General features: G+C 39.6%; 1 protein-coding gene across 4 annotated transcripts in view; it reads right to left on the bottom strand.

The window, feature by feature from the left end:
- Nucleotides 1–22,645, bottom strand: part of MARCHF1 (membrane associated ring-CH-type finger 1) — a gene marked incomplete at both ends in the record, with an annotated part of 449,186 nt that overhangs the window by 47,975 nt on the left and 378,566 nt on the right. For all 4 annotated transcript variants that reach the window (XM_079712324.1, XM_079712323.1, XM_079712325.1 and 1 more), the window contains one exon: nt 5,565–5,745. In XM_079712324.1, the coding sequence (XP_079568450.1) occupies nt 5,565–5,745 (181 nt within the window). The remainder of the gene's footprint in view (nt 1–5,564; nt 5,746–22,645) is intronic.

Here is a 22,645-nt window from a genome sequence, read left to right as displayed (position 1 = left end):
CAGATAATCAACAAGGACCTACTGGATAATTCCCACAGGGAATTATAGTCAATATTTTGTTATAACCTAAAAGGGAAAAGAATCTGAAAAAGTTTTATATATATACATAACTGAATCACTTTGCTGTGCACCTGAAACTAACGCAACATTGTAAATCAACTATACTTCAATAAAAAAATTTTTTTAAGGAAGGTTTTAGAAACAATTTTATTTTAGAAAGTTTTAATTTGAAAGATTTCCACTAGATAGTTTAAGTGAAAACTGAAGTTTTAATGCTTAAAGGGCAAGGTTCCCAGTGCTTATGGCAGTGAGATGCCATGCAGCGAGCACATGCTATAGAATCAGGAATCTCGGAGTGTGAGACAGCAAGTGGCTCATTTGCTCTGTAAAATGGGCTTCACGTGCCTACACACAATGGGGCTGTAATGAGATGAAATTAATTGAGAAATGCATTCCAAATGCCTGGCACAGAGTAGAAAATTCATTCTGTGGTGGTTGCATTAGTGAAATTGCAAATCACCCATAATGATAAGTAAAGGATGCAGTTTGAATCTCCTTTCTGTATTATTATGTATGATTATTCAACAGGGTGCTAGAAGCTGCTGGCTAGGAATCTGACTACATCCTGCCTGGTCCAATGTTAAGGCTACGAACTGCAAGAGCTCCAGCTCAGCAGAGAATCAGTAACACCCTTGGGGTGGCTGACCTGCTATGCTAACTTGCACTGGCTCTTGGCTATTCTGAAAGATGGATGCTACCTCAAATTAAGGAAAGGAAAAAAATAACACGGTAGTTGTTAACTACAGTTCTTTATTTTCTAAAAATAGGTATTTCAACTAACGCGTTGTAAGTCACTATGGTGGAAATGTAGAAATATAAAAATGCTGTATAGCACAGGGAACTATATTCAATATCCTGTGATAAACCATAATGGAAAAGAATATGAATAAGAATGTATATATATATGTATAGCTGAATTACTTAGCTGAACAGCAAAAATTAAGGCAACATTGTAAATCAACTATCCTCCAATAAAATAAATTTAAAAATATCAAAATGATTATTCCTTTTTGTTTAGCATAATAAGTTCTACAGAACTTACATTTATGAACTTTCCAATCTTCAACTGTTTTTCATCTATAAAAATGACAAGTGCATATGGTTTGACCTAACTGCTACTAAAGCAAACGTAATTGAATTGATTCACTGCCTCATTATTTGTAGAAATGAGACAAGGAATTGATGCATGGATTTGCATATTTTGTATTATCTATTTGTCAAATAATTTGTAAATGGAAAACCATATAGAGAACTCTTATAGGGAAGGACACACAGTGTCAGGAGTATTCTCTGTCCTCATTAAGCTCAGCTTTCTGTCCAGTAGCTGGTTTCTCCCATTCAGGAGTGACATTCAGATCTGAGCCCCATGCAGGTCTTCAGCTTCAGAACAGATTAGTTTCCTCGTCCTAACTGAGACTGCATGCAGTTCCAGAATGCACTTAGTCGTTGCTACGCTGTCTATATTTTTGACTTTTCTGGGCCCTGAGAATTATTTCTGATTCTTGGTAACTCAGTAGATTAATGAGACTTCTATTGAGTGTTATAAAAGTAGCTGAGCGACTGACTTAAAGGTGATGAAAATTGCTTTCTCAAATAAGGCCTTGCTTTTATTTAGACTTTAAAGATTTTCTTCTGGAAACATTAGGATACCTTGATGAATTCACTAACTTAGATTTTGGTGTAGTAATAGTAGCAATTAATGAAGTAAGCTTTCACTGATATCTTTAGAGGCTATTAAGCCCCAAGGTTTGTCAGACCATGAAGATTTGTACCTTTCTACTTCAAGAAACCATTTCATCTCCACAGAATCTCCTGCCTCCATTGGCTAATGACAGAAATTCAGAATCATTAGCTAAATTAATTGTTTCATGTGGTTGGTCTTTAGAATGTTATAAACTGTAATAGAATTACTGAGTTGAGAGCAATTAATTAGATGTACTTTGAATATATTCTAATTAAATGCTATACCTGTCATTCTTAATGACCACTTGAAAACTACCAAAAGAAAACTGTTGATGAATCTCAGTGCCATGAAAATAAACCATCCAGAACCGTTTAAATATGCCTCATGTCTGTATAGTTCACATCACTTCAAAATCTGAAAAGTCATTTCAGATACTGCCATTGAAGTATTATCACAGGGCCCCATAATTTTAAGGGAGAAAGTGAAAGAGTGGAATCCTTCTTCTAGGTGTTTAAAGCCCATAAATCATAGAGGTAGGAATAGCATGTATGTTTCTTATGTCTAGGACTGTGTTAGACCATGTTAGACCAGGAGCTGAAAATTCAGATCTGTACACCAGAGCCACAGAGAGATCTGATGCTCAGAGATCACTGAGGTCTCATGCTCAAATGAGAGGAGATCTCTCAGGATCAGAAAGAGGGAGGACTGAGAAATGCAGGGCCCTTGAGGGCAAACAGCTTTACAAAGGGGCCAGCCTCCCGCTAGCTACACTGGTTTCTGTCTTACGGAAATGTGGTTCCTGTCAAGCCAGATACAGTGGTTTTCAAACAAATACAGATGTGTGGGATTTTACATGAAATAATCACAGATTCAAATTTTCAGCCCTGTGGGTCAAGGAAAACACATCTGTGGGCTGTTGGCAAGCAGCCTCTGGATTAGATTCTGACATCCTCTCAAGGTATATATGCTATTAAAAATGAAGGATGTTGACATGCTGCTCTTCATCAATACTTATGACCAATCAAAGGAAACATCTGTGAAAAGAAACTAGGGTATTTCATTAATCAACAGATAGGATGTGCCCACCAGGTTGCTGCAATATGTATTTTTTTAAGTTTTTATTGGAGTATAGTTGCTTTACAATGTTGTGTTAGTTTCTGTTGTGCAGCAAAGTGAATTGGTTATACGTATACATATACCCACTCTTTTTTGGATTTCATTCCCATTTAGGTCATGACAGAGGATTGAGTAGAGGTCCCTGTGCTATACAGTAGGTTCTCGTTGGTTATCTATTTTATACATAGTTGTGTATATGTGTCAATCACAATCTCCCAGTTTATCCCACCCCCCCTTCCCCCCTTGGTGTCCATAAGTTTGTTCTCTACATCTGTGTCTCTATTTCTGCTTTGCAAATAAGTTCATCTGTGCCATTTTTCTAGATTCCACATATAAGCGATATTATACGATATTCGTTTTTATCTTTTTGACTTACTTCACTCTGTATGACAGTCTCTAGGTCTATCCACGTCTCTGCAAATGGCACAATTTTGTTCCTTTTTATGGCTGAGTTTAAGATTAAAAAGACAGATGTATTCAGAGTCTTTCTCTGGTTTGTAAACAGGTCAGTTGAGGAAAAAAGATCTCTTGAAAGGATTGTAACTTATTGGGAATGGAATACTAGGAAAGGATCAAAGCTGTATGTCAGGGGTGATTCTAGAAAAGCTGAAGGTAGAAGACTTTCCAAGGTCCATACAGCATCATGTACTGCTTATGATACAAAAACGGGGGAGGGGGCTTCCCTGGTGGCGCAGTGGTTGAGAGTCCGCCTGCCGATGCAGGGGACACAGGTTCGTGCCCCGGTCCGGGAAGATCCCACATGCCGCGGAGCGACTAGGCCCGTGAGCCATGGCCACTAAGCCTGTGCGTCCGGAGCCTGTGCTCCGCAACGGGAGAGGCCACAACAGTGAGAGGTCCAAGTACCGCAAAAAAAAAAAAAGATTTAAAAATGGGGGAGGGGCACAGTATGAAGAAGAGAAAATTAGAATATTTTATTATCCTAGATTGTTGTTCTCATATTGAAATACTATGTTTGAAAAGTTGAAATGAAAATTTTATACAGATGTAGGTTGAAGAAAATGGAGAACTATACAGATGTTATGAAACAATTGGTACTTCCCTGAGGGGTAAGAAAGGAAATTTACAGAATCACAGAGCACAATGTGTCATGTAGAGGCTCCAGAGAGCACACAGCATCCTTCAGCAGATAAAGCAAAGGGCAAGGAGGTAGGGTCCATTTCTATTTCTGGCATCGATTGCTTTGGGACTTGGAGGATCAGAGTGTCATCTTTTGGCACTCAGGTCACCCCACATGTTAAAAAAATCCATAACTCAAAGGTGTTTCATGCACCAGTTTTGACATCTATAAGCCACTGGCAGATTTTAAAAATCTAGGCTATCACAAAAGCAGGGACTGCTGTTCTCCCTCTCTGTAATTTACAGAATTCATGAAGATGTGCAATGGCCAGCCACCAGTCACACGTCTATTGGAATCTTCTCGTTTGCTTTACATCTCTGCTCATCCTGGAACCCCTCACCTTAATCCACTTTTTCTTTGCATGAAATTTAAATGAAAAAGCAGCTCTAGGAAGATTCATTATTTAAGTTGCAGTCTCCATACTCTCCTTTGGAAATTGAGGCATCCGTATACGTAAGGCTTCAGTTAGGCTAAAAGATAAGTTAACATGCTAAAATCCAGGGTCCCAGCTATCATGCATGAAGTATATAAAGTTCATTGTCTTTGTCTGCATCCATTACAAGCTATCCTCTGCCAGCATTGATTTAGATGCTAACTTTATATTCAACTCAATTCTTACCTTCATTCTTTAGAAAAATATAACACAAACGAGAAATTTGAAGATTAAATTTATAGATAAAAATACCTCTCTCGGGCTTCCCTGGTGGCGCAGTGGTTGAGAGTCCACCTGCCGATGCAGGGGACGCGGGTTCGTGCCCCGGTCTGGGAGGATCCCACATGCAGCGGAGCGGCTGGGCCCGTGAGCCATGGCCGTTGAGCCTGCGCTTCCGGAGCCTGTGCTCCACAACGGGAGAGGCCACAACAGTGAGAGGCCCACATACCGCAAAAAAAAAAATAAAATAAATAAAAATACCTCTCTCTTGCAGCTTGATGCACAATATGGAAAAATAATACATGAAAAAATAAATACATAAACTAGCAAACCAAATCCCCAGATAAAGGCAAACACAAAAAAGAGTCCACGCCTTGTAGAAGACATCATTCTCTTCCATTACCTAATGCCTGGCTTTCAAGAAATTAGGTGAGTTCATATTGTTTAATCTATTGGATCTATTATCTAACCTTCTTGGGAACTGACTTCAGTAAGTATCAATACAATGTTCTCACAGCTCTCATCAATTCAATTACATTGACTCACAGGTATATTTTGCGCGCGCGCACACACACACACGCACATGCTTTTCTTTGACTTTGAAGAGTGAAACAAAAACCAGAGGCCCTAGACCCTAAAACAGAAGTAGGGAGGATTATCTGCAAACACTTGGCTGCATTTTACATATTGAGCCCAACCCAAGATGTGTATTCTTAGCAGATACTAGCATGTTAGCAAGATCTTATTGCGGAAAAGAAATGGGTTTTTAATATGTATGTGTAACTGAATCACTTTGCTGTACACCTGAAACTAACACAACATTGTACATTTTTACTGAAGTCAACTATACTTCAATTAACAAAATGCCTGCTTTGTCGGCTGTCTCTCTCACACCAGTCCCAGCGACACCCTACCTTGCGGAGGGGTTTGAGCTTGGTCTCCATGATGAAGTCGTACTTGCACAGCTCACAGCAGCGCGTGTCAGAGCTTTTGATCCACTGGTGGAGGCAGGCCTGGTGCACAAAGCGCAGGGTGCCCGTGCAGCGGCAGGGCGTGATGAGCGGACTCTCCTCATCCCCTTCGCAGTGACAGATCCTGGGGAGGACACAGCAGCCAGGTGAGATCTCTCCCTCGGGGAGCACACGGCATCCTCCTCCCACACATCCCAGGCTGTATTAGAGACTGCAACCTCACATTCAGACCCGTGGACATTGCACTTCAGCTTAATGCTAGAGCAGAATCTATGGCCAATACTAATTTCCTTTCCCTTGCGTAGTCATTGCTGGACTCTTAAGTCATGTTCAAAGGCATTAGACACCAATACATCAAAAATGTGCCATCATTCCTAGACAGAAGTCAATTTTAACAGCATAGCTATTGAGCTATGTCCCCACCTTCATCTATTAAAAGTCAGTGTCCATAGGCACAAGCTTGCTTTCATATACAAAAGTTATGACTTAGTATTCTAAGGAATGCTGGAACCTGGTAACTTCAATGTTTTACTTTGATGGTAGTTTGATGGGGTGTATACTTTATTACATATGGTATCTTACCAATGTGGAAGAATTCTGAAACATTTTAATATGCTACTATGGAATAAAGTGAATATAGAAAGTCTCAACTTGGAAGTATTATTAAGATTTTCCTAGGAAGATGCACACATATTTGGTCAAAACAAAAGGCCTAAACTGTCAATAATCATCGTCACAGAAGTTACTGATTACAGAAAGTTCAAGTACAGTAAATCCTACTGTTTTAAAATGTTAATTACTACATCTTCCAAGGAATTCCTAGTTCAAGTAGTTTACTGAATTACTATGACTTCTAGTGTCATAGATTCATAGTCTATGAAATCGTCATTATTCTCCTCTTCAAGTTTAAAAAAATAATTTGTTTTCCTCACTGGATAAGTTTTTATACCACCAGGTCACAAATTCAAACCTTAGAACTTCAATAATTCTTATTATATAACCAGCTGTTAGAAGTTGTTACTAAATTTGATTAGAAATATTGCTTGAACTCTGTTAGAAATATGAATGGAATGTTCCCAAAACACCTGTATAGTAATTTTTTGGAGCAGAATCACAGTGGTAGGCTGGAAGAATGTCTGAGTTGCTGCTACTGCTCTTTCCTTTCATCCCTCTTCTCCGGAAGCATGTTTTAAAGAGTGGATTTTAAAATATATTTATCTAGCTCAGCTGTCTCCCCAGGGGAAATGTGATGGTTGGTCAGATTGTTACTGCAATGAGGTACAGGAATTGAAACCCAACCCTCCCCTAACCTCAAAATAAAGAAGTATGACACAGTACACTAGTATCTTGGATCTCCTTTTCTTAAGTAAAGATAAAGTAGGCCAAGAGGAACACTGACTTCAAAAGTTCTTTGGGTGGAGTGATAGGATGAGAACACAGGAAAGTTCAAAGTCAGCGTCTGCCTTCCCCTGGACAGAGTTAGGAGGTAGCAGTGTTGGATGTTGCGGCACATGTCAAAGGCTGGCGTGGTGGGGAAAAACTAAAACTCATCTCAGAGCCTATTAATATGAAAGCCTGAGATATGTCCTCTCTCCAAACGTGTAGGTCCTAGGATCAGGGCTTAAGTATACTTTATAGCATACCTGTTGCCAAGACTGTTGGTCAGTAGATGCTTGTTGACTAAAGGAATTGTTCAGTCAACAAACTGTGACTTATTATAAAAGCAACCAGTGAAAGCAAATCTGGGTTTCTATAGCACATCATTTTATTATAATATTTTTTGGGGGAGTCACTGAAACCTAACGAACTATACATCATGAGCGGCTGAGATTTCTGAAGTCCTTTGAACCTCTTCTCTACCTGTTCCCACACAAAGATACTCCCTTAGATCAGGGGCCAGCACACTGTGACCCGTTTCTTCCTGCTGCATGTTTTGGTAAATAAAGTTTTATTGGACCACACCCACACACGTTTGTTTAGAGCTGTGTTCCACTATAACTGTAGACCTGAGAGTTGATGCAGAGGCCATGTGGCCACAAAAACTATCATCTTCACTATCTGTCCCTTTACAGAAAACACATGTCTTAAACACGGTGATCCTGAGTTAAAGACAATGTCTGACTATTATCAACAGTGATGAAAACAAGTTTCACAAAATAAATCACCCCAAATTCTGCAAGTAACAAAAGTTGAAGTAAAGGTTCCAGAGAGAAGCACACAATAAAGACGAAAGCCCCTCCTGACCCACCACTGAAGCCCGCTGGTCCATAGCAGTCTGCAGGAACAGGGGGTAAAGTTTCTTATTTGAAAAAGAAAAATTTGCAGTTAATGCCATCTCATAATTTGTCACCACAAAGGGGGTCAAGTGCTGCACAGCTGCCAAGATGATTCTGAGGCTCTGAATTTTTACTAACTTGAAGAAGTAATTCATCATAAGCAGATGTAAACAGGGACCTCACTGATTACTGAGTTCAGACTGACCAGAACCATTCTCTGCTTGTAGTCAAGACTTCTTATATCTTACAGATTCTTTTTAAAGAACTTCTCCTGAAACTGTCACCTGAAGCATCACTGGCAATATCATTTTTTCATAAAGTTAAGATTATTTCCCATAGGAAAAATCAAAAGCTTGGTTCATTTTCATTTCCATTTCACAAGATTTCTTTTTATGTGATTTTAGCATTTTGAATTTTTTCTAAATTATCCAACTCAGGTTGGCTCCTAAAGAGTCTTTTTCAAACTATGTTGAGATTGTTCTAAATGAATTTAAAAGCTAAATATCAACTTCAAATATCTGCTAGAAATGAAAATAAAGTGACAGAGCCATTACAGGAAGAATTAAACAATCCTTAAATTGATACACTTCACACAAACCATAACTGCTAAATTATAAATGAAAGCATAGTAATAAAAATATAAACATGCTTTTTCCAACAGAATAATTGTGTAGAGAAAATGATTTCAATAATAAAATTAAAATGCACAGTAAAATAATCATAATTTTGATGCATTTTTACCTTATGGGAAATCGAGACTTGGGAATTAAGTGATTTTTTAAAAATCATTGATGATCTACATTGGTGTCTGTCACCTAGCTGCAGGAACAAGCTGAATTCACAGATATTATTGGCATTTTAGTATTTTAACTGGCTGCTTACAGTCCAACCACCATGTGTTAGGCTTTTCACCATTTATGACTAATGAATAAACATCTACACTTCCATATAATTTCTAGTTTTCTGTAAAGAGTGGACCATAAAATGCTATTGAGCAAATTAAATTTTAGAAAATGTTTAATTTTAATTTAATTTTAATTTAATTTCTAAAATTAAATTTTAGAAAATTTTCTAAAATAAATTTTAGAACACACAAATGCGTGTGTTTGCAGCTTCAAGTCCCCCCCTTAATGTTTGAGTTTTAAGAAAAGTTGGCTTTTTTTTTTCAGTCTTATAGATCTGAAAATGACCTCCACTGCCACCTCCAGTCCCCATCCCTTGCCAAGGCTTCTTGGCTCAGGTAGAATAGTATTTTTTTTTTAATGCATAAGTTTTTTAAAAAAATAATTCATCACTTAAAAAAATATTTGTGAGGGCCACAGTGATTATGTAACTTTAGAATTATTTTCATTCATTTATTCATTCATTCATTATTTAATTCATTCACATTTTCTTAGTTCTTGCTACATGCAAAGAAAATCAGACACTAGCATCTGCATGGAGGGTGACTTGAGAGGAAGAGAGAAGAGAACCTGAAGGCAGGGACACCATTTGGGCAACGATTACAAACATCTAGGTATTAAGAATCTGGAACAATGTGGTAACACTTGGGAAGAGATGGGAGACAGCCTGCAGAGTGTGTCAGGATCCCCGAGGGCCTTGCTTGGTTTCCATGACTACTAGCTTTGGCATCGAAGCACATCTACAACATGGGACTCTTAAAGGCAGTCATCCCTGTAACCTTCAGACAGCATTGCAACTCTTTTCCCATATTCCATGCCATTTTTTTCCCTTTCTCTATCCCCTCATTTCCCTACCTACATTTTCTTCCATCCTCCTCTCTAACTAAATAAGCTTTAAACACAGCACTTACGGACACTGCTATGTTTGTAATGGTTTAGTTTGGACGTTAATCTTTACTCAAAACTAGTCATCATGCTTCAGAGTTTGGTGCCCATTCTTCGCCTTTCAAAGAACCAGCTTGGTTTTATTGATATTTTTCTATTTTTTTAACCTTTATTTTATTTATTTCCTCTCTGATCTTTATTATGTCCTACCTTCTGCTGACTTTAGGGGTTTTTTTGTTCTTCTTTTTCTAATTATTTTAGGTGGTAGGTTAGGTTGTTTATTTGAGATTTATCTTGTTTTTTGAAGAAGGCCTGTATTGCTATGAACTTCCCTCTAAGAACTGCTTTTGCTGCATCCCATAGATTTTGTATGGTTGTGTTTTGATGTCCATTCTTAGAATTCACTTTCTTAAGCTAAAAAATGATTAGAACACATGTTGGGCAGAAGGCATGTTGAAGGGTAGTAAGCAGTTACGAGAAATTAGTGCTCAAGTAAACAAGTGAGGAGATATAACCACTCTTTTTGAGAAATATAGCAGAGCAATGAAAGGATGGCGGACTAGAGAAAATACTAGTTTTCACTTTCATTTCATTGTTTTTTAACAGTAAAAGCTGTGTTCATAAGCAGAAGTGAAGGTGCCACAGAGAGGGAGACATTTACAGAAATAATCAGGCAAGAGAATGACCCATTGTTAAATGAAGTTTCTTGAGAAGTCAGGAGAATGCAGGGAAAGAAGAAATGGTAGAGGAATATCTTTGGACAAGTGCAAGGGTATCCAGGAGGGAAACAGACACCATTTCCCGTGAGCAAGAGGTAGAGGAGAAATGGCAGGTGAAGATGGAAAGGAGGCGGGGGCAGGGAAGGTGCAGCCCCTGGGCCTAGGGGGCTCTTACTATCTTCCCTGATATAACAGACAACAGGTAACTAAAGGGAAGGCAGGAAGGCATGGGGTTACGGTCTCACAGAGGCTGTAAATAATTAAAGAAAGCCACTGGGAGAATGTGATGGAAAGTTAACCAAGCATGTATATCAGAATCGTGGAGCAGCCATGAGGTCCCCGGTGAGATGAGACAGCATGGATTTATGGTGGACGTTCTGGGACTCAGTATGCTGAGCAGTCAGAGAGGTCCTACAAAGGGTGGCACAACCTCTCCTTCCCGAGATCACTAGGTCAGGCTGGAGAAGGATGAGGAGTGAAGGATTCTGGTGCATCAGAGAAGACGGTGTGAAGATAGCTGTCATAATGTCTAGATGAACTGAGCAGGGAAGCTAATGAAACCACCTCATGGTCATTGTATTATGAGAAAAGGATGGGTTTGAGAGACCAGAAGACACAGTGATGCGGAAGAACAGATGCTGAAAATAGGAGGAAATGGGACAAAGATTGTTTCTGTGTACAGTATGCATTCATCTCCCTCATGGATGAATTCGTATCCCTTCTGTTGTTTTTTCCACTGTCACAGAAAAAATAAAAATAAAAAATATAGACTTATTTGGTGCTTGAGGTTCACAAGCAAATCCAATCCTGACTCACATCCTTGTTTTCCACTCCAGTAAACTGGAGAAGTTCTCTGTTTACTCATGTGTAAAATGAGGTCAAAAATAACTCTTAGGGTGCCATGAGGATTAAATAAAAGAGTACATGTCTGGCATATAGTAGGCAATCTAATACTTGTTAATTTTATTATGGCTAATTTGTTAATTTTATCATGGGACCATGGGATTAATACTATTGTTACTACTACTATTAATTTGGTTTTTCTATGTTACTGCTGCCAATGCACTGGGACTAACAGCTTTTAGCAGCTAGTTTGTGAAGTCAGTTAAAGCAAGTGCTCATAAGGCCAAGGTCACGAATTCTGACAGCATCCAGGTGAGTTAGGTATGACACCTTTGAATCCCCAGGTTAGTCGAGTCACAAACATGTCTCAAAGAAATCCTGGCATGGGAGTGTGTTTAGATCTGTGTAGAGTAAACCTGGGATGGGATTCAGCTTCACTCTTCTGTATGTTGGGTGCTCTCAGACAAGTTTTCAGACAGTTGGTTTTTCATCTGTAAAATTTTATATGGCTATCACAAGGCTCAAATAAGATATATGAGAAAATACTGCAAAATATATATATTATCCCAAAGTAGGGCACTATTGCCAATATATAAACAGTCAATAAAGTCAACAAAAAGTGCTGCTAGGTAATAAATGCATGCTTTTTTAGAAAAGCAACTCAATTCTTTTTTAGTTTTTTTAAATTAATTTTTATTGGAGTATAGTTGCTTTATAATATTGTGTTAGTTTCTGCTGTATAGCAAAGTGAATCAGCTATACGTATACATTTTTCCCCTCTTCTTTGGATTTCCTTTCCATTTAGGTCACCACAGTTCATTAAGTAGAGTTCCCTGTGCTATACAGTATGTTCCCCTCAGTTGTCTATTTTATACAGAGTATCAATAGTGTTTATGTGTCAACGCCAGTTTCCCAATTCATCCCACCCCACCCCACCCCGGTATCCATAAATTTGTTCTTTACGTCTGTGTCTCTATTTCTGCTTTGCAAATAAGATCATCTCTACCAGTTTTCTAGATTCCACATATATTCATTAATATACAATATTTGTTTTTCTCTTTCAGACTTACTTCACTCTGTAGGACACTCTCTAGGTCCATCCACGTCTCTACAAATGAACCAATTTCGTTCCTTTTTATGGCTGAGTAATATTCCATTATATATATGTATCTTCTTTTTTTTTTTTTGCGGTATGTGGGCCTCTCACTGTTGTGGCCTCTCCCGTTGCGGAGCACAGGCTCCGGACGCATAGGCCCAGCGGCCATGGCTCACGGGCCCAGCCGCTCCGCGGCATGTGGGATCTTCCCAGACCGGGGCACGAAACCGTTTCCCCTGCATCGGCAGGCGGACTCTCAACCACTGCGCCACCAGGGAAGCCCATATGTATCTTCTTTATCCATTCCTCTGTTGATGGACATTTAGGTTAAAGCAACACCATTTTTTATGTCTGCATTTTACTTCACAGGACTCTGTCATTTTTCATCTCATAGGACTGTGATGTAAGTCAGGGAGATATTTCCTAATCTACCGTACTAATGAGATTACTTTTCTCCTAAGCTACCAACGTCCTCCTCATAGTCAAGTCCAAGGGCCTTCTCTAGTTCTCCGTCTTTCCTGATGTCCTTTTACATTATGGACTAACCCCTCCTTCTTGAAACTTCTCCCTTTTTGGCTTATATGACACTGCTCTTATATCACTACCCTTAAACTTGGGAAAAGCGGAATCAGAAGAGCATGCAGGATGATCGTAGGAATTGAAATAGTGACTACTTATGGAGGACCAACCCAGAATGTCGGTATTCTGGAACCTGGAAAGATGAAAGATGATGCGGGAGATGATCCTATGATAAGACATAACAGGTGAGTTACCATGTGGAGAATAGTATACAATTCAGCATGTCTAAATTCATGGGTAAAACTCGTCTACCATAATTTAATATTGTAGGGTACAAGGCCCACCTCTTACAGTATGAGTGTACTCATTTTGAGACATAAAAAAAAAAAAATTAAGTCCTACATTTAACATCTTGGAGGGGAAAAAAAGAGCAAGGAAGGGCCACTACATGCCAATTGTCTTTAGATATATGACAGGCTATTGTGTGAAAGGGCAGCCGGTCTTATTCTGAACCATAACTGGATCCAGGGAGTACAAGTTAAAGAATATATATATATTGATATATACAGAACTTTCCAAAGATGAACTGATCTTGCCCAGGAGGGTGTGGATTTCCCACCATGGAAGGTACTCAAGCAACAAACGTAAGTTGTGTGATTACATGGCAGGCATAGTGTAAAGGAATTCTTAAACTACATGACCTAAAATTTCTAGTGTTGCGAGTCTGTTTTCCTTCCTTTCCAACAGACCGATCTCTCTGTTCCACCCCCTGAAATTTCTTTGTCAGCATTTCTCCTCTGCTTATCCTGGGAGTTTTGTACTTAACCCTTTGATTTTTCCATTCTACGCTGACTGCCCCAGGGAGGCCATCCTGGACCACAAGTTCAAGCATTGCTCCTAGACTTGTGATTTTAAAATATTCATCTCCAAAACCAACCGTTGCCCTTCCAAAAGCAAGAAACCTCAGCCGGTTCTTACTGGTTCCTGCATCTCACCATCTCCAAAATAGCTTCTCTTCCCAAAGATGCCATTCCATCAACATCAACATCCCGTTCTATTGCTTGCCTTTGCTTTGAGCTTTTCAGGTACTTCGTACTCTAAATTCAAATGATCAACATGCCAATAATTTTTCTCCCTTAGTGTTTTGGGTTTTTAAAATTATTTTCCTCTTTTCATCCTCACTGCCATTGCTCTGGTAGTTCTGAATTGTCACCAGATACACAAACTGTCTTAAAGCCTCTGCTCCTTCCAAATCATTCTTTTTTTTTTTTTTTGCGGTACGCGGGCCTCTCACTGTTGGGGCCTCTCCCGTTGTGGAGCACAGGCTCTGGACGCGCAGGCTCAGCGGCCATGGCTCACAGGCCTAGCCAGTCCGCGGCATGTAGGATCTTCCCGGACCGGGCACGAACCCACGTCCCCTGCATCGGGAGGCGGACTCTCAACCACTGCGCCACCAGGGAAGCCCCAAATCATTCTTTAAACATACAGTTATTCAGATCCTCTTAAAATACTGCCATTCTTCAAGAACCCTATCATCAATCAAATAAAATCCAAATTACTTCACCTGGTTTTCAGCTGACCTTCCATAATTTGGATTTACCTTACCCATCCTGCTATATTTCCTCTTAATCCCTAACATACAGGCATAGCAGCATGCTACAGAATTTACCAGCTGAGAAGCTATGAGTTTTGCCACAAATAACTTACCGCTGTGCCAAGATCTTGATTCCTCTCCATCTAGGGGGCATTTTAAGGGTCTGGGTGTGTTGTCCATCAATCCCAGTTAACTCACAAATGTTACCATGCTCTGCGCGTGTCATGATGTAGAAAGTGTTGGGAAACACTGCTGTGGTTTTTAATAGTACAATCACCTTAGAACCCTAGTTCTGCTGGTCCATGTCTGTTACCTCACTTAATCTCTGGTATTTTCAAGTTCCTCACCAATAAAATAGGAAAACAGCAGTGTCTACTTCATAGGATTGTTTATAAGAATTAAGTTAATTAAGTGTCAACGGTTAAATACTATTTTTTTTAAATTAATGCTCAGATGTTTATTTCCTCAGCCTATTGCGTTCTGCGACTGTGCTTCTGGGAATTTTCTCAAATATGATCCCAAACCCCTGAGACCCTATTTCTTGATCACACTTCATTTAAATTTAAGCTGCCCCAAGACTCACATCCTTCATGAAATAGACTCTAGATCTTCTTTCCCTGCAGTGTTTGAGGTGTCACTGTTCTTAGCACAGATACAGATCCGGACTTTGCTGTTTGTTGTTTCATCTATGCAAGTTCTGCTATTATGAGCTGAATAAATTCTTGTTTATTAATTTTGAGGGTCAGGATCTTCTTTGTATGGAAAGAATAGCAGGATATTAAGAGTAATTTAAGTGATGAGAGTGTTAAACAGTCAAGGTGAAGATGGCTGATTCCTAGACCGCAAATGGATTGGGAATGCTATACTTTAAACTATTGTTTAAGCGTGTACAGACCAAAAGAGATAGCTGAGGTTAGCGAGATGATTTATCAATTCTCAGAAGATGTTACCAACTACCAGTGTTTTGTTTATGTTTCGGGAAAGCTCACTTATAATGAAAGTGAGAAATGTATGACCCTTACGAGTACCATGCACTCTTTATTTGCATTTGAGGAACTAAACTGAGGTGTACCAGTTTTACACCCTCTCCATCAGAGGAAGTCAAGCAAACCGATCTGCTGTAGAAAGGAGAAGTAACTCTTATTTAATAAACAGAGAAGAAGACAGGCAGTATTTAATATTAGTCTTACCAGCAGCTGTTTCCAGCAACTCTTACTGATATGGAGCCAGAGAATATCTTTAGAATAAAAAGAAAAAGGCCTTGCAAATCAGGTTTCTAAGATTTCCCTACAGAGATGAAGATAAGTATTATGAGCTACCATTCAGCCTGAGATTTAAAATATTTTGAAAACTTCTATTAAAGGTACAATTATGACATAGGAATAAAAATATTTTGTAGAGAGCTGATACAATTTTTATAATCATAAGATGGGTCATTCTGAATCTACAATCTTTTTAACATCTACAGATGAGTGACAGCTCTTTACACACAAGTGACTTTTTTAAGTGTTTTGTTTTCTCAAAGGAATATTTTCAACTCGAAAAACCTGGTATATACCATGACTTCCTGAGTTTGATTTCATGCCCTAATTTGTCACCACTGACTTGGTCAAAACCTCAGACCATCTGCACAGAGCTGCAGGGAAGGATCAACAACAAAGGCAGAGACATAGCAACGTCCCTGGTTCCTCACTGGGTCCTGGAGCAAATCCAAAGTCACAGCAAATCAGCTGCGTCCTCTTCCCATCAGATACCACACGATGGAAAACAGTGGAGAGGAACATACTGATCACTTGTGCCCATGATGGAAGCAGAGGAAGCCAAGGCTTATTTGAGCTCACAGGTACTTGGGTCAGGTGAGCTGCAGTGGCTTGGTAAGATGCTATCTGAATTGCTCCCCTTGCAGCCCTATCACCTCTGGTGATGGTTCAAACCTATTGATCCCAGGAGTTTAAACCCTGATTGGGATCGAAGGTTGTCATAAGAACTCCCCTATTAGTGGCTAGCCTAGTGATTCAATCTCACAGTGGGCCAGGTCCTCTTGGAGGGCTTTCTGAGACGTCTCTGTGGGTGCATGGAGTACGTGAGATTTCTTCCCCTGTGTGTTGGCATGTGTAGCCCCAGGAGTCCCGGCCCCAACTGTAACTGACAACAGGATAGATCTTCCTCATTTGTCTTAGTATCAGCTCAGAGGGTCCAAATCCTCCAAGTCAGGAGAGATCAAAGGATGGGTTGTGCCCTATGGGATAATCTCTCCTTTGTTAGCCATCACCTTGCTTCCCCATCCACACTCTGTTGGTGGGTTCAGACAGAGCACGGTCTACTTCTGAGTAGAGAAATGGATTTTCCCCAGTGGTGCTTACCTTTCCAGATCCTACCTTATAATTCTGGTGACATACAGATGAGTTAATAGATAATAAACACTGAATAAATATCCTAAGGTAATGATGCTCTCTACACTCTCACACGTCACCAACATTCATTTTACGTCAGCTTTGAGACCTGTGTGTGTTCGTAAGATGGACAAAACTGAACTAGAGACATTTCTAAGCAGGAATTCTTAAAGTTGTTAGGCTCAGTTTTTATTCGCTGCATGCGTTGAAGGGAAAAGGAAAAACAAAAGGACAGATAACACACACTCATTTGCTTTCTGTGGAGATACAACCAAAGAAATATATTTGCTCAGATGCAGAATAGGGCTTTTGTACATGCATAATAACAGAACTATCAGAAAACTTATCATTATAACTTTTTAGTCCTTTTACTTTTCTGCATGTAGCAGAGATTCTTAATTCAAATTGATTTTGTGATAGCGCTTTTCTGTGATTGCTTAGTGTTTGAATCCTCATAACCTCATCCTCAACCATGACTTCTTTCTGTTTTTGTTTATTCATTAATCTTATCTGGTGGAGCATTACTTCAAAGGAAGTCTCAAGTTGCCATGCATAACTGACAAAGAAGGGAATTTATTTACAGATAACCAAGAATGCACTGAATAAATTAAAAATATGCTTCTGCATATAAGTTCTCCTACATAGGCAAGCGAGTGTCTTGGCAAAATTTTGATGTTTTATAGCAGCTCCAGCCACTTTGAGTGAACACTGGTCATTCTTGATTCATTTATTCATGTATTCCTTTATTTGTTTATTTATTCATGTAATCATTCTCTCACCAAATAATCTGTTGCATGTGTGCAAGGTTATACAAGGTGCTGAGATAAATGCAAAGATGAGTAAGTCTCAGTCTCTGTCCTTCAAGGAGCTTATACTTTAACACTTTATACATTGGACACCTGCACAACTAGCTGGAATCCAAGTCACCGTGTGATGTATGCCATATCAAATGCTGTGCAAGGCAGGGAAAGAGAATGTGTAGATTGGGGGTGGGGGGAGAGTGGCTAGAGCCTAATGGAAGATGTTTATAGGAAGTGGAATTGGGGCCTGGGGAGAATTTTTGGCAGATGGAGATGGAAGTTGGTAGAATACTCCAGACATAGAAGATCCTTTCAGTGAATGCCTAGAAGTAGGAATCACCAGGTAATCGGGTCAAGTATGAGGCTAAGTTTGAAAGGAACATGAAAGTTTGGGTAGGATTGTATTGGGATGTCATGCTGACAAATTAAGATTGTGGAGAGCCTAAAATACATTTCCTTCATCCAGCGCCAACATTTACACACACACACACACACACACACACAGGCATGCACATAAAAAGTTTTAACTATCAATATATTCAGTTGGAGGGGGAACTCAATAAAGAATCGGATTAAGAAAGAAAATTATTAGAAAGATTAATTTGCCTGTGTAACCTCAGAGGTTAGAAAGAAAAAGAAGAGAATATTACAATCGTCAAAATCAACAGTAATAAGAACATGCAGTAGTGTAACAGTCGTGACAATGAAAAAAGATAACAGGAGATACGAAATAAGTAAAGTTGGTGGGATGTAGACACGAACTTGGGAAGAGGAACAGGAATGAGCCGTGAGAGGAGAGGAAAGGACTGACTACACTGACTTCAGGGTTTTAATTCAAACTATGATATAGAGAATGGATCAAAAACAAGATCCCCCTGTAGAGCACAGGGAACTATATTCAGTGTCCTGTGATAAACCATAACGGAAAAGAACATGAAAAAGAATGGGCATATGTATAACTGAGTCACTTTGCTGTACACCTGAAACTAACGCAACATTGTAAATCAACTCGACTCCAGTGAAATAAAGAAAAAAGCTTCTCCGGACAGAGGCTCAAGATTAACCGACTTACAGGGCCTCTGAGCATTTGTGTGTCACCACAAGCACCACTTGGAAACTATTTAATTTTTAACTTAGTTACACTGTATGGGGAGGGTCATTTTGAAAAGCAGAAGGAAGCAGTTCCACACATTCTCATAGATGCAATTTTCTTGGATTTCAGATATGTCAATGAATAAACATATTTGAAAGATGTTTTTCCACATAACAACAGAATTACCTATAACAAATAATTATTTCAAATAACAAGTCTATTTGAAATAGACTTTTTTCCAATTAGCAGTAGAACAGCCAAGAGGTTTCTAAATATTAAGCCCAGAATTTTACCTTCTCTCTTCTCTGTGCATTAAAGAAAAAGACACAGTCTGCATGGATATCAAGAAAATGGAGAAGCAATATTACTGTTGCTCATATTATATGTCAGCTATAAATCATCACAAACCAAAACAAACTGGGAATTCATCATGATAGTAAACTCCTCTTCATTTAATTTATCTTGCATTATGTATAGTGCAACACCATGCTTGAGGTTTTCATTTTGCACTTGCATTTTTCACTTCTGTAGTTTGTGCATGAAAAAGAAATGTTCTACTTTACCTTTCATTAAACCCCATGTTGAAGTTATACATTTAAAAATTTTTAATTGTTTCTATCTTCACATAAAGACAGCTGCTTCAAAGACATAATAATAAGGCAGAGATAACAGGAAAGAGATATATTACTGCTTTTTATTTTCAAATTATATTTTAATTTTCAAATAGCATCTTAAGGTGTATGTTCTCTAAGGAAGTACATAGTGAATATAAACTGCTAGTAGCTTCAGTTTGATTTCATACAAATAGTATTTTACTTGAGCCTAACTATAACAGCTTAAACTATTATAGAAGGTTACATATCTATTGTATATATACCCACATATACATATGTTATAAACGTAAATGTATATGTTTCAGTCCATAAGGAATATTCACATTATATCAATGAACCACACTGATGCAGGGTTTGCTGATTTCCACGCTCGATCCCTTAATGGCATTTGACAAAAAGTAAGGGAATTAAACAGCTGCAAATGGAACAAAAGGCGTCTGCCTTATCGCTGCAACACATCTTCGTGATAACTACAGGAAAATTAATCTGCAGCTAACTAACCACTGGCAAAGGTATGAAGAAGCTACATAAGCTAAACTCATTTGTGAGCCTTGTTTCTGCACAGAGTAGAATTTGGGCTAAGATATCTCCCAAGGGATGTTGACGGCTGTGGCTTCATAGGTGGGAATTCGGGACGAATGCTCTTTTAGCTGAGTGGCCTCAACCTGTGGTTATACTTTGTCACGTTGGTTCATTGTGGGGAAGGTAAGTAGGGGTGGTGAGGAAGAAGAAGCATATTCTCTTTTTATCCTATTCTTCAAAGGCTCTTCCTAAGCGAATCTAAGATGATTTTATCTCAGCCTTTTCTCTTCTTCACAAATGATATATTGTATATAGTAGATCATGCAAAATGATCAAAAGTATATAAGCCATGAATTTTAGGATACATCACTGTATTTCTTATAAAATCAATAGGCTCTTGCAATGGCACATTTTAAGACTAAAATAAAATGTAAATGAAACACAATAAAGTAAAACCAAGCATGGTATCATGCTTTAAAAATCATCCTTGCAACAATGTGCAAGTTATTACATATCATCATGGGAAAGTGGTTACACAAGAGAGGATTGATCTTGAGCTAGTTCTCAGGAAAAAGTGCAGGCTGCCAGTGGACATGGACATGTGCTCCTCTGACATTCTTTTTCCCACAAATACTGAGTGTCTAGGGAGCTTTGGAGTTGGAGAAGCCTCCTTTTAAGTGCTCATCTTGAGGGAGCTCTCCAGTTTCTTTTTTTTTTTTTTTTTTTTTTTTTTTTTTTTTTTTGTGGTACGCGGGCCTCTCACTGCTGTGGCCTCTCCCGCTGCGGAGCACAGGCTCCGGACGCGCAGGCTCAGCAGCCATGGCTCACGGGCCCAGCCGCTCCGCGGCATATGGGATCCTCCCAGACCGGGGCACGAACCCGTATCCCCTGCATCGGCAGGCGGACTCTCAACCACTGCGCCACCAGGGAGGCCCTCTCCAGTTTCTTGATAGGGCCTTAACTCTGTCTTCTGCCAAGCCTCGATTGTCAAAGAAAGTGGCACACGTTGCTTACACGCAGGTAGCCAAGGATGCCATCCACTATACTGAAATGTTCTCATTATAAGGAAAGAAGTTTTGCTCAGTCATTCTTTAGTAGCAAAAGCTGGGTTTCATCTGAACACTCGATTTGCTTTTCTGTGAATCCTGTTTCTTTCTTTGACCACTGTGCTTATGAAAATTAAACTTGCAGTAAATCTCCATATATGCATTTTTGTGGATTTAGTGGTTTTCTACCCTTCTTTTCATGTGTCCTGATTTTCTCAATTTCCTATTTTATCCGTTTTGAGTGTGTCTGTACACACACACACATATACACATGTATACCTATATATACACACACATATACATACATGAAAAAGGGGTCAAACAACTTAAAAAGGACACAGAAAGTTTTCAAATACAAACATGTATCATCTCCTTTACTTACTTTGTGTTTTGCTGTCTCTTATGCATGACTTGCATTGGGATCCTTTTCCTTACCCTCCCCAGCACCTATGCTCAACCCATGGAGGCATGAAATTACAATTGTCTGTTTTCTCCTCTGCAGCCTCTGCTCCAGTGGTTCCCAAACATGAGCCTGCATCAGACTCACACAGAGGGCCGGGGCCAGTTAAACTAGGGGCTGGGCCCCCCTCCCAGAGCTTCTGATTCAGTATGTCTAAGTTGGAACCCAATAGTTTGCATGTCGAACAAATTCCCACATGATTCTGATGCTATGGGTGCAGGGACTATGCTTTGGGAACCATGGATTTAGCTGGGTTTTATTTCCTATCCTGTCATTTGTAAGTGAATTGCAACTAGATGAGAAATGTGAGGTTTCATCAAAGATGAAAACTGTAAAAGACAATTGTATCTTTTATTTCCTCCAATCAAGTTGTCACGTTTGGGAACCCCTGTCCCAAACGGTTTCAGGAGCCGAGAGGAAATTATTTGTACCCGTCGTTCACCCCAGGGTCCATTCTACTGAGTCCAGATCACAGACGTGCCACCAAGTGGGCCGCTACACGAAGTAGGTTTCTTATGACACACGTGTCTTCTGGGGGTCAATTTGTTCACCCAAGACTGAGCTGGAAATCAGTGATTCTCAGCCCTGACTGTGCATGAAAATCATCTAGGATGCTTTTATAGATGTGCCTGTGCTGAGACATCGCTTCCAGAGGGATCTGGATGAAGCTCTGGCAGCAACACTTTTTTTTTTTAAATTTAATTTCCCAGGTGAGTCTAATGTGCAGCCCAGACTGAGAACCACTGGGTGAGGTGAGCTCTCTAGGTCTTTCCAGCTCTACCTGGTAGGATTTTGAGGCTTTCAAGTGCTGATGGAACCAGGACTTCTCAATCATAGGACTTTTTTTTTTTTTTTTTTTTTTTTTTTGCTGTACGCGGGCCTCTCATGTTGTGGCCTCTCCCGTTGCGGAGCACAGGCTCCGGATGCGCAGGCTCAGCGGCCATGGCTCACGGGCCCAGCCGCTCCGCGGCATGTGGGATCCTCCCGCACCGGGGCACGAACCCATGTCCCCTGCATCGGCAGGCGGACTCTGAACCACTGCACCACCAGGGAAACCCAATCATGGGACATTTTGACAGTGTATATGACTTCTATTTCATTCTAGTTATTATTTTTTCTTTCTTTCCTCCTCCTTAATTTTCTCCCTTGGTACTGGCTGAGAGTGTGGCAAAACTCCTTAGTTAACACCCTCGGAGAGCTGTGAGCTAACCTAAACCCCAAAATCTCTAAAATAAAGACACCAGAATTTGTTAAGGTGAGGC

This window comes from Hyperoodon ampullatus, assembly GCF_949752795.1.
Source record: "Hyperoodon ampullatus genome assembly, chromosome: 1".
NCBI classification, from domain to species: domain Eukaryota; kingdom Metazoa; phylum Chordata; class Mammalia; order Artiodactyla; family Ziphiidae; genus Hyperoodon; species Hyperoodon ampullatus.
The sequence above is the reverse complement of the archived record's forward strand: the minus strand, read 5'-3'. Positions and strand labels throughout refer to the sequence as shown.